This window comes from Mustela lutreola, chromosome 1 (genome assembly GCF_030435805.1).
Source record: "Mustela lutreola isolate mMusLut2 chromosome 1, mMusLut2.pri, whole genome shotgun sequence".
NCBI classification, from domain to species: domain Eukaryota; kingdom Metazoa; phylum Chordata; class Mammalia; order Carnivora; family Mustelidae; genus Mustela; species Mustela lutreola.
The window spans coordinates 64,832,881-64,846,037 of record NC_081290.1 but is presented as its reverse complement, the minus strand read 5'-3'; the positions used below and the strand labels follow the sequence as shown (position 1 = coordinate 64,846,037).

The 13,157-nt window shown below is 51.6% G+C and overlaps 1 protein-coding gene across 6 annotated transcripts in view; it reads right to left on the bottom strand.

Annotated features, from left to right (window-relative positions):
• TBC1D14 (TBC1 domain family member 14) overlaps positions 1 to 13,157 on the bottom strand; it is a 104,166-nt gene that overhangs the window by 54,709 nt on the left and 36,300 nt on the right. For 5 of the 6 annotated variants that reach the window (XM_059165868.1, XM_059165858.1, XM_059165836.1 and 2 more), the window contains exon 3: positions 2,351 to 2,471. In XM_059165868.1, the coding sequence (XP_059021851.1) occupies positions 2,351 to 2,471 (121 nt within the window). Of the gene's footprint in view, positions 1 to 2,350; positions 2,472 to 11,777; positions 11,828 to 13,157 lie in introns of those variants that run through there. The other variant, XM_059165881.1, reaches the window with a different exon arrangement.

Here is a 13,157-nt window from a genome sequence, read left to right as displayed (position 1 = left end):
TAAGCCCTTCTTGCTGCTCTGGCTCTAACGGGAGTTGTTGGCACTGCTTGGGCTCACAGGCCCCGAAACTAAGCCCCAGCTCCGGGCTCTCTAGAGAGTGGGAGCCGACACCTGTGACGGCAGCCAACTCCAGCCCAATGCGCGGGGGCCTCTCCACCGCACCAGATCCCCGGCCCAGGATCCCCCACAGACCTTGCCAGCCCCAGGAGAGAGGCATGGAATAAAGGGCCAGAGACACAAAGCAGGAGCAAATAGGACTCAGGCCAGATTGTATGACTCATGCAGGTACAATTACATCCTTTATTATTGATGCTTGAAGCCAGATGGCCCTCTTCTCTGCAGTACTGTGTTACCACATGATTAATGGACCTAGTCATTTCAGTTCACAAAAATCCTTTAGGTTCAAGAACATAATCCATGTTCACCTTAAAAAAAAAAAGGTTCAACAAAGACAACAAAGAAATTCAAACACGATGCAAGTGCTACTAAGAGTCATGGGAAAATCTACAGAAGGACAATGGTTACTTTTTTCCAAAGTGTGGATTTCTTTAAAAATTCAGCTTGGCTATTTAGTTTCTAAGAAATTTATAGCTGAGCTTTGCATATAAATGAATCACCTTTTAATTGTATGCTATTATACTAAGCCTATACAATAAGTGATTCCAATTCAAAATATGACAATCTATAAAAGCGAATTCCAACACCGGTGTACTTGCTAAGTTCCCTGGGCCCAGACAATCGCGATAAGGAGTGTCAGACAACCTTCAGAACAGCTTCAGACCTTCAGTTTGCTGAAGCAGAAACACTTGAAATGCGTGCAGATTCCCCATGCTGTTCAAGCCAGAGCCCCGGCATGCCCTCACCGCCTCCCACGCATGCCGTGCCCCTCTACCCAGCACATCTGGTACCCTCAACCCACAAGAACCACAGCGCTGGGTCAGACCCCACTTTACTCCTCTGGACTAGTCCAAGAGCTACATTCTTGCCAAGGGGACTTTTCACTCCTTAGGTAAGTAAAATCCTCTGGGACTACCCAGAGCCTTCAGGTCAGAGACAGGTTCCAGGCCCAGCACATGACACAGGCCCCAGGGACAGCCCCTCCCACTGCTCCCCAGGTGCAGGCCACACACAGCCCCAGCCCCTCAGCCCTGGCACAGGCCGCCCCCACTTTCTCCCGCCCCTTCCTTGCAAAGACTCAGAGGAGAAGCAAGAGCCCTAGGGTAGGGTCTAGCTCTGCCCAAGTCACTCAGCCCATCTCTTAAGTGCTTCTTTGGTAAGATAATAATGGTACCTTCTGCAGAAGGCAGTTACAAGCTTTAAAATGAACTAGAAACCCAAGTGCTGACTCATCTGAAACTGGCACAGAGGAAGCACTCAATTCAGGATCCCCCGTTTTAGTAACTGTGCCACACCTCTGAACTCAACCATGTATGAGGCCTGGCCCAGCAGGCCCAGCCCCGCCCCCACACACACCTACGGTTCTCCTCCTACCGGCCCTGGAGTCCTCTCCTTACCAAAGGGGCTCTCTGGAGCAAATGCTGTGGTCACTTCTCTCAGCCCAGCGCCACACCTGAGGCTGGGCACTTAGTAGGTCCTCAAAAGTATTCACTGAACAACTATCAGTAAATACAAAACTGAGGTGGGAGGAGGCAGCCTGCTGGGGGGCAGTGTCACGGCATTGGGCAAATGGCATTCTGTGAGGAGGGCTGGGACTCAGAGTCCAGGGGAAGACGCAGCTGGTAACAGTCAAAGTCCAAGCCATAGATACCTCTGGCCTCGCAGAGTCTGTGCACGAGCCTTCTTTGAAAAGATGAGCACATGCCTCCAGCTGTCAGCATCCCAGTGATGAGATACGACAGGCCTGGCCCAACCCTTGTACCCCACTCCCTCCCCCTGCTCGGAAAAGGGAGCAGCTCCCAGGCCAGCAAGGGGAAAGGGTCCTCCTACGGGAGCGATGAAGGGGATGAGCGATGGCCTCTGCATTCTTGGCCAAATCAGCAATGGAAGGATGACACTCCAAGAAACCCATGGGACCGGAGGGGAGAGTGCTTTAATAAGGAACACAATTAATAAAAGTTTGACAATAAACACATCTGCAACTAGTACTGGAAAAACCGATCGAGTGACATTACACAGAGCGAAGCCAGCTCTCCCCTATGCGCATGCGGGAAGCGACAAGGAATGGAAAAGGTTAAAGGCATCAACTTTCTGATGACAGACTCAGATTTTAGAAGTGGGCATGCAGATCAACACAAAGTTTTCCAATTTCAAAGCCTCCAGAAAGGTCACTTTAGCAAGGTTCATAAATAGCGCTGCACAGCATATTTCTGCGTTTTGGGGTCTCATATACCTTTTGTATTTTCTTTGAATCTTTCTGAGCATTCTCTCGAAGTGGTACTTTTCCAAATAACTTCCATCCCAAGTCATTTTGTTTGTCAAGTCTTGCATTCTGTTTTCTAGCAAGCAAATTCCTATAGGAAGAAAATAAGAGGGTTAGGGAACTTCTGGGTATTCACAGAAACACCAGGACCGCCAAGTCACTCTCTAATGGAAACAAGTAGACCTTCCTTTGAGGGAACACCATGAAGAACCACAAGTTTTAATTCTGCAGACCTGTCATCAGAGAAGACACAGAACTATGCAACCAGGAAAAAGCCCCATAACCACAAATAAGCTTTTTGTTGTTCAACTGTGACATGTGCAAATTCTATAATTTGGAGTAAGGAACTACCTTGTATCACAACAAAATATCCCAGAAAAACTGAGTTGTTGTTGTTGTTTTTTTTTTTAAATATATTTGAGAGAGATAGATCACAAGTAGGCAGAGAGGCAGAGAGTGGGGGAAGCAGGCTCCCTGCCAAGCAGAGAGCCCGATGCGGGGCTCGATCCCAGGACCCTAAGATCACGACCTGAGCTGAAGGATGAGGCTCAACCCACTGAGCCACCCAGGCACCCCCAGAAAAAGTGAGTTTTAAAATCAGACTAAAGTGAATTGAAACCCTGGCCCAGTTACTAACTGTGTGAATTTGACCAGTATATTCATCTCTCTGAGCCTCAGTTTCCTTATGTTTACCAAGGGTCTTTGTTGGAATTAAAATGACAGGTACATAGTTAGTGCTTAAAAAATAAGAGCTGCGAGGCAGTGGGGGCTCAGTGGGCTGAGTGTATGACTCTTGGTTTCAGCTCAGGTTATGATCTCAGGGCCGAGAGATCAAGCCCCGTGTCAGGCTTTGTGCTCAGTGTGAAGTGTGCTTGAGATTCTCTCCCTCTCCCCCTCCCCCCACTCTCACATGCTCTCTAAATAAAGACATAAAATCTTAAAAAAAAATAGCAGTTGCTTTAATAATTAACCTCTAGCTTAGTTGAAGTTATCTATAAGGTAAATCTGCATTATCTCTTCATAAAGAGTCTCCACGGGCCATGAAAAGAAAGCCACTCAGCCAGCAGTCACGAGGTCTTCCCTCCCAACCACATGTAAACAAAAGTCCCGAAGACCATAGGTAAGTCCCCACCGGTAGTACAAAATAAACTACGTTTTGGATTGTACAGGCTGGTGCATTCATTAAAAACAGTTTCCAGGGCTCACTGGAAAGTGTAAAATGACCCTGCAGCATCTCCTGTGCCAGAAAGGAAGAAAGTGCTCAGAGAAATACGGGGACGCGTCTTAAGGAAACAGAAGCCAACGTGAAACACAGACTCTCCCTGGCTAAATCTGGAACAATCTAGTCGTTGAAATAAATAATGAGGGCAAGGGATTATAATCCACTGAATAAAACAAGAATCCAAAAGCCCATATGTATCTGAGCAAGCACAAAGAGGCAGCGGAGGAGGGATGCAGCCTCAGAAGCACAGGCGGGCGCGTGGACATGGGAAAGGACCAGTGGGCGCTCGGCCTGGCAGCTGACAGCTGACGATGATGGTTTCCACCGATTCTGAAAGCATCTCCCACAAATTCCTTGTCAGTACAAAGGCAAGCCTGCTTGGGCAGGTGCTCAGAGCCCGCGTTCCCAGCACAGAGGAGCTGGCACGTGCCTCCCGCTCTGGGGCCCCGACAACAGCCCACTATGCTGATGGCGGCAACAGACAGACCGACTATTGGAGAAGATTCCTGAAACAACTAACGGGATGTGAATACACTCTGTGGACTAGGAAAGAGCACGAGATTTATGTTAAATTTGCTGATCTTGTAACCGCACAGCGCTTATGTAAGACAGTGCCCTTGTTCTTAGGGAAGGTACTTGTACTTCCCACCGGTTCTTCTAATGCTTCCTAGAAATACTTACTTGCTTACACCACAGTGACAGACCAGATAAAACACAGGAAGTGAGGGGAGACCTGGGTGGCTCTGCCGGTTAAGCATTTGCCTTTGGCTCAGGTCATGACCTCCGGATCCTGGGATCAAGCCCCAGTCTGGGCTCCCTGCTCAGCGGGGAGCCTGCGTCTCCCTCTCGCCCTGTTCTTGCTCCCTCACTCAAATAAATACATAAAATCTTAAAACAAAACAAAACAACACACATAACACATGAAGTGAGACACAAACAGTGAATCTGGGTAAAGGATACTTGGAAGTTGGTTATTTTTCTTGCAACTTTTCAACAAATTTGAAAGCAATAAAAATAAAGTGATAAAAACTTCCCAAAAGGAAACAAAAGGTTTCACATACTCTTCCTTGCTTTTCTGTTGTGTTTATAATAGAAACCACTTCATAGGCCAAGGCAATTCTATACACCTTTGTAAGAAACAAACTCTGAGTTGTGAAAACTCAGCCAACAGTGGAGGACACGCGATTCAAACTGAGCGAAAATCTCAACTTCCAGAACTCTCCGCTCACTAATGGTCCACATTTTGCTAAAGAGGCATTGCCTCTGGAGAAGGGAACAGGGCACAAGGGACAAACAGTGAGGAAGGTAATGAAACCTGACCCCATTCTAGACAGATGCGGGTCACCTAGGGTCTAGAGTAGTAAGGACTGGGACAGAGAACCGCACAGAAGTGACCGGTGACTGGGATCCGGTAGCCGGACCAGACCGGTGGAGCTAGTCACACAGACGGCCAGCAAAAGCAGCAGGAGCAACAGAAACCTTGTTTTCTTCATCCCCTGCGAAGGCTTGTAAGTTGTACAAACATAGTACAGAGAGAACTTATCAAAATTCACCATACAAGGGACACCTGGGTGGCTCAGTGGGTTAAGCCTCTGCCTTAGGCTTAGGTCATGACCTCTGGGTCCTGGGATCAGGCCCCACATTGGGTTCCCTGCTCAGTGGGGAGCCCTCTCTCTCTGCCTGCTTGTGATCTTTCTCTGTCCAGTAAATAAATTAAAAATCTTTATGGGGCGCCTGGGTGGCTCAGTGGGTTAAAACCTCCGCATTCGGCTCAGGTCATGATCCCAGGGTCCTGGAATTGAGCCCCACATCGAGCTCTCTGCTCAGCGGGGAGCCTGCCTCCCCCCTCTCTCTGCCTGCCTCTCTGCCTACTTGTAATCTCTATCAAATAAATAAATAAAATCTTTTTAAAAAATCACGATACATGATAGGCCATGACTTCTGAAAGGCTCAAGAAAGGTATCCTTGGTTGGGTTATTTGTCATGGATGAGAGGCCGAAGAGCTCTGAAAGGACAGGAAATCCCACCCGAGCTTCAACTCTTTGTGTCCTCAGCACAGGGAACAGAGAGCCGGCCAGAAAGAGGTTCCGGCCTCTGGCTTCCCTTTCAGATCGGTGGGTCCCTGGAAGACTGGCACAGAGTTGGCCACTAAGCCCAGAAGGCCAGCTGGAGCCAAGCCCCTGCCTCTGGCCATGATGTGCCCAAGCCCCATTCCCGGGGGCCAGGTGTGCAGATGGGGCGGGGAGAGCCCAGGAGCCCTGACTGAGCCCTTTAAACCCTGTGCTGTCTGGCTGGCCCGGAGGCACCCTTGGGGTCATCCTGGATGAGAGTCACACGCTGGTGCCGTTCTCCCCAGTCCAGGAGAGGCTAGAGCCACAGCTATGGGTCCTCAGCAAGTTAGCACCCCCCTGCTGCCATTGCCACCATCTGTGACACTTGACCAGGGGCAGAACATAGGGACCGCTTGATTCAAGCTTCCTGTTTCATCAAGATCATTCCAAATGCACCATGCCACGAGCAGCTCCAGGAAGCCCTCACGTCTGGCCAGGTTCTGCAAAGCCTTCACCCACCGGCCACCACCAGCCCTAGCAGGGCCTCAGCTCCCACAGCACGCAGCCAGTTACACTGTATTTGCTGGAGGGCCCCTGGCTCCTCTCCACACAGCTCCTCTTTGGGGTGGGGCTACCAGGAGGGAAGGGCAGAGTCGCCTCTGCACCCCCACAATCCCAGCCAGCACGCAGCAGGTGTGCCACACCTGTTGGCCAGCAAACAGAGCAGACACCGTACATGTCTGCAGGGGACGCAGGTGCAGGGCTGTGAGGTGCGTAATGGGACTGCGGCCCAACCCAGCCGCACCCGCAAGCCAACCCACACGGCACCTCTGACCTGCACGCACCCTACCTGGGAGTGGGCCTGGCTTCCCTCCTGACTACCGCCCCTTCTGTGATGCCCGCTCAGGTCCACCCTCCTGTAGCTGGCAGGGGTGAGTAATGACAGGGAAGCACCTGAGGACTCTTCCAGAGGTAACCTCACAATCCCTCAGGAGCTGGCCCTAGGATCACCCTCAGGCAGGAGGCTCGCTCAACAACCCACCAGGCTACATTCATCCAGGGAATTGTTCTGAGGGCCTCAGCTCTACAGAACAACAAAGAGTCAGTCTGATTTGCTAAGAAACCTTCTATCTCTCCTCAGGTTAGCTCCAAAGCTCTCACCTGATCTGACAAGGGTCTGGCCACCCTCTCCAGCCCTCTTCCTGTGTCTTTTTGGGGACTACACATCAGGCCTGCAACCAGCCAGTCACAGCCCATATATGCCTGCCCCAGGCTTCCTTCAAGTGTCCCTCAGGCACAGAACATGACCCGGCAGACCCTGGGGCCTTGCAGAATGCCCCCTGTATCTGCCACAACACCCAGAAGTCTCCTCCACATGGCGGGCAGGGTGGTCTTCTGAGAGCACACACGGATCCTACCAGCCCTGTCCCCCAAATCCCCTCACCGGCTTCAACGCCACATGTGCCTCACCCCTTACCCTCAGTGTGCTCCTGATCACAGGCACATTTTGAGGATCAGATGAGGCAAGGGACCTCGCAGGCCTGGCCTGCTGCTTCCACACACACTCGGTTCACGGGAATAATCGCCATCATCCCCATTGCCGTGGGAGGGCTTCTCTTCTAAAGGACTGCCAGCCTTGCCACCCCCCACTCAATCCCCTGCAGCTGGGCTGGCACTCTGCACCCTGGAGGCATCAGAGGGACGGGGGGGGGGGGGCACAGGCCAGGTTTAAGGGAATGGTGGGCTGAAGGGAGGTGACCCTGCAGGGCAGGGATCTGTCGATGAGGCCTATCCGGATGCACTTTACAGCAATGCTGAGAGCCCTTGGGAAACACATGGGTGGTTGAGGACTAAGCCACGCCCAACTACAAGGACAGAGACTAACCCTCCCATCCTGTGGGGGCAAAAGACCCTTAAGCAGGAAAAAGGAGGCAGGGTTTCACTGGGGTCCTTACCCCTGGCTTACAATATAATTCTTTTCATTTCAAGAGGCAACAACTCAGAGGAAGAGATATGGGCCACCAGTGACAAAGTCATGCTAAAAATAATGGCGTGTAAATTTCTGTCCACCAGCTCTCAAGAAAAGTGCCATATCACAATTAGCAGCAAGATCAGGCATGGACACATTTCACCGGGTCAATATGGCCCAGTAGGACCCGGTTCTCACTAAGAACCCTTGAGCACAGGTTGCTCGGACCCTGACCGCAGCTCCCTTCCCCCACCTCCTCCAGCTGTGAGCCCCCGCTTGTCCAGTGCAGCCCCGTAGGCAGGACACACACAGAAGCCTGACAAGGGGCTGAGTGGGGCTGAGGGAGTGAGGAAACACACAACCCAGCGACCTCAACAGCCCTCATCCCCTGAAAAAGGAGTCAGGCCTATGCTGCCCAGGACTGGGCCACCAGCCACAGATGCTGCTGAATGTGAGAAATGTGCTCGTCAACCGTCAACCGAGTCACCCTGCCCAAAGATGTCAGCTGGAACAAAGCAGGGTTTAAATATGTCACAAAAATACTAAAAACAGCCCAAGGGTTCATGACACTCCCATTCGCAGCACCAAGACGGTGGGGGGGGGGGGGGCACTCTTTCAAAAGACTGCAAGCTACCTATTGCTGAAGGAGAAAAGCAAGCTGTGTAAAAGTATAGAGCACAGACCGCCCCTGGGAGAAGAAGGAAATGGTATTGACAGGGCGCCTGCGTTGGGTGGGAAGTGACTTATACGAGCAAAAAACTGAAGAGAAAATGAAAATGTTCAGCTCTACTGGTATAAAAACGAAAACCTTCTGGGAGAGAAAAGTGGAGAGCTACGGAGAGTGCACCCATGAAGGCATCCGGGTGCTCAGCCCGCAGGGCCTACATGACAGCGCAGCTGGGGCACGGGCCACCCCCCACGGCGCTTCAGGCCACCGAGCTGGGAGCGGGGGCTGAGAGAGACTGGGGACAGTGTGCCATGGAAAATGGCCTACAGGTTAGGCAAGTTCCCAAGATCACCCACCAGGGAATCAAAACCAGGCCCTTGCAGGCCTCCCAGCAGTGTCCCCTCCTCCCAGACCGAGGAGATGAGCGGGCCACCACCAGCCAGAAGAGCAGCCAGCCTGCATTGTGGTTAATGGGGCAGCGCACACGCGTTCCCGTCCCTCTCCCAAGCTTCCTGCGAGCCAGCACAGGCAATAAGGCAACGATGGCCAAAAGAGACATTCCAAAGCTCCGCCAAGTGGCCCAGGCTCCTTGCTAACCCCTCACAATGCTGGCACCCCCTTGCTACAGCAGCTTCAGGCAGAGGCAGAACAGCGGCCTTCCTAGTGAGTGGCCCCCAAATCTGAACACAATGGGGTTTCAGGGCTTCCCATCCATACCCCCACAGAAGCAGTGGCAGCCCTGGGCCTGCTGTTCTTCATCTGTAAGCAGAGAGGACAAACCTTCCTGGGACCACGGTGAGGATGAAGCCGGGTGGGTGTGCGGGGGTTCCCAGGGGAGAGGTAACGCCGTGGTCTGTGTTTGCTGCCTACACGGTGTTTTCCAGTTTGAAACATCTGTCAACATTTTGTGTTGATCAAGAAATCACAGGGGGCACCTGGGTGGCTCAGTGGGTTAAAGCCTCTGCTTTCGGCTCAGGTCATGATCCCAGGGTCCTGGGATCGAGCCCCACTTTGGGCTCTCTGCTCAGCAGGAAGCCTGCTTTCTGTCCTCTCTCTCTGCCTGATTCTCTGCCTACTTGTGATCTCTGTCTGTCAAATAAATTAAAAAAAAGAAAGAAAGAAATCACAGAACAACCTAGGTTTCTGTCTTTTCCTGAAGGGCTACAGGATCTAGCCCCCAGGGCATGTGCTCTTGCAAGACCACCAGCCGGAGGGAAGCCGCAAATCCCTAGCGGGTCATGCTGCAGTTGGTCCTTCCACTGTCCTCGCTTCAGAGGACCAGCCAGTGCACCAGTCTGCAGGGCCAGATCCAGGTTTTAGTGGGCTTTGAAGCTCATTTACTTTGGGGAATCCTTTGTTTTTTTTTTTTTAAGATTTTATTTATTTATTTGAGACCAAGAATGCAAGTAAGAGAACACAAGAGGGGGAGTGGCAGAGGGAGAAGCTGACTCCCCACTGAGCAGGAATCCTGATGTGGGGCTCAACCCTAGGACCCCGAGATCATGACCGGAGTCAAAGGCAGATGTTTCACTGACTGAGCCACCCAGGCACCCCGGGGAATCCTGAGAAAGAAAATTATGTTTAACTATGAAGGCTAAGCATCATTAACATCACAAATCCAAAATTGTCATGTTTTGACTTTTAAACTCAAAACCACGTGCTTCCACATGACGGGACTCCAGCAAGGACTTCTACCCAAAGCTCCATCTCTCTGTTTTCCGACAAGAGAGAGTAGAATCCAAGGACCAACTCCCTTTCTTCCTAGATGCTATGGGATGAGGCTGTTACTGTCAGCTCTGCCCCCATGAACTTCACTTCCAGACGTGACTGAGGTCAAAACAGTGACTCTGGGAGCAATTGAAAATGACAGCTGTCAATGGAGATGAGGGGCTGGCTCTGGGTCCCAACACCCGAGTATTTCAAAACCCCTAATGTGTGTGCCAAGGGCATCACTTAGAGCCAGCGCCCTACAGATAGCAAGCCCTTCAGTGTATTTCCTGCTGAGTCTGATCAACTTGTTACTTTCTGTGCATTCATCACCAGAAGGTAAAGCCCATGATGAAAGAATTCTGTCTCTATTCACCACAGTGCCTCTAGGGTCCGGAACTGTTGCCGGCACACAGGGGAACACATGTACTGAATGTGTGCTTTTGGAGGAATTATCAGAATGATCACACAAGAACTATTCCTCTCCATTTAAAACAGAGGAAGCCAGGATTCGGAGGCGGGGGAGTCCCGCCCAGAGACACACAGCTGAGCAACGCAGGGCCAAGCCTTGGACCCGAAGCTCCAAGGCTGCTCCCTGGCAACTGGCAGCACCAGCCCAGAAGGCCAAAGCAGCTGGAGCACAAAGTTACAGTCCGCCCTGACCCGGTAGAGCCGGTTCCACAAGCAACAAACACTCATCGGGTTTCTCAAAACTTCTCTCAGAATCTTGGAAAATAAACCTCCAAAGTCCTTCTTCAAGACTATACATTTGAACTCTTGCTTCTAATTCAGTAATAGTTCCTGGGGCTCCTGGCTCTTTCCCTCCTTTGTCCTGCTGACAAAAGAGACATTCCAAAGCTCATTCCACAGTCATCACAAATAGCTGACACATGTAGCACTCCGTTCCCAGGACAGCAGACAGGCATGTCATCGTCACCCAGAAGCACCGCCGGGGCTTGAACCCCACCGGAGAGGTATTAGAATTGACGTGGTACAGATGGAAAATGGAGTCTAGGTGAGGTCAAGGAACTTGCTCCTGAAGGGACACAGAAATCCTGGCACTCCTTTGGGGAGCAGAGAAGGCAAAAATCTTCAACGATTCCTCTAAAGCCCATTTCTTAGGTGTTTCTTCCAGATCTCCAGCCCTCAAAAACTGGCACGCTCCACTGCTACAGACACTCACACAGGGCCTCTGACTCCACTCTGAGAGCCCTGGGGGAGAAGACCAGCCCACTCCACTGTCACGGAAACACAAAACACAAAACCGCAATCTACAAAGGCAGCCTCTGCGTGACAACCCCCCCCCCACAGGAAATAGGAGGTGAGTCAGACACACACTGAGGGGTTGTTATTACTGTGACCAAAGAGGGGGCTCAAACTTCCTAGTTCCACACACAATTAAAAGTACCCAAGATCCAGAAACACTTGGTGTCTCTCCTCCTTCAGAAAACGTTACTCCAGTAGCATCTGATGCTAAAAAGCCGATCCCTAAAACCAGAGGTGACAGTCAATACGAAGGCGTGTAGTGAGCACTGGAAACCACCTGCATAAAGAGGCAGGCCTGGGAGCTCCTGGCCCACAGGAACCCTCCTGGAGAAACAGGACCACACCAGCTTAAACTGAGGAACACCAAAGGCACAGCTCTGTCTCGGGGGGAGTGGGGGAGTGGGTGGGCAGGGGGATGTGGCTAAATCCTGCGAAAACCTACACACAGGCAAAAACCAAGCTCCGGTGACGCCTCCATTTACAAAATCAAGAAAGGCAAGACGGCAACCACAAACCTGTCCATTAACAGGAACGCCGGGGAGACCGCCATGGTGTCGACAGTGGCCACGCAGCTCTGAAAGGCCAGCCCCAGAAGCGTGGACTCTCCCAGGCCACATTCCTGGGGCCGGGGCCACCGTCCTGGGGAGGCACCATTCGGGGCCCTGCTCCAGTCTGGAAGATTAAGACACAGGGACGGGGTGGCCCAGCTGGAAAGGCAGGGGTGGGGCGGGCAGGGTTCTGACTCCTAACTAGTCACAGGGAGGGAGGAGGGTAGGCGGTCTGGGAAGCAAAGCCCGTGTGACCGGGTTCCCGACACAGCTCTTCCCTCACATCTCTGCAGTGACCCAGAGCCACAGCCTGCCAGCCATGGTAGGCTAAACAGTCACGACACTGACAGCCGCTTCTTCTGACTGAGGACAAAAGCAGAATCCCACTGGGCACAAGGTGTCCCGAGTGCCAGACAGCACCCTTTGTGAAAAAGCAATCAGGTATGCAGGTGGGTCCCAAACGCTCTCACATAAACCCCTGGCACAAACCTGCATAAGAACCCTCACTAGAGGGTGCTCCCACCCTTATGACTTCAAGTACTGCGAGGTATAAAAAAAGGACAAGATCTAACGAACAACTCAAGGTCAGGAAAAATGACCTAATGTAAACCCACAAGAAGTTGCTCTAGGTCGGGTGCCTCTGGGGTGTCACGAGGGCATCCCTCAGTCATGTGTCAACAATTAGTCCATGGTAAAACAATTCTTCATGCACCCCAGCCTGGGGGGTGGGGGTGTGGTAGTGGGTGTGTGTGTGTGTGTGTGTGTGTGTTCACAACAGCACAGGAAACATCTGACTGCAGAGAGCCAGCAGTGGCCAGCTCTGGCAGGAGGAGACGATGAGGGCCAAAGAGAGAAATTCTCCTTTTACAAATTTCTGTACTGCTTAAAAAAGAAAAGACAAACAACAGCAGCAACAAATGAGCATGTATTACTTTTGCTATCCAAAAGAAAAAAGAAAACAATCAAATGTGCGAGACAGCACGGCACAGGAACGGGCTCTGCGATGGCAAACAACACACCGACCCCAGCACAGCCTATGACAGACAGGTGCCAACTAACCCATGTCCTCTGGCAGCATGGATCCCAAAGTGGGGAACCTGGACTGGAGGCCGCATCACCTGGGAAGGGGCAAGAAACGCAGATTCTTGAGCCCTGCCCAGACTGACTGAATCAAACTTGGGGATAAGGCCAGCGAGCTCTGAATGAGCCCTCTGGATGGCTGTGATGCTCACTCAGGTTTGAGAAGGACTGCTCCGACTAAAAATATTTTTTAAAAAAAGATTTCACAGGGGAATTTTTAAAATACAGATAGACACACATATGCCTACAATGTTAAATGGCCCTTGC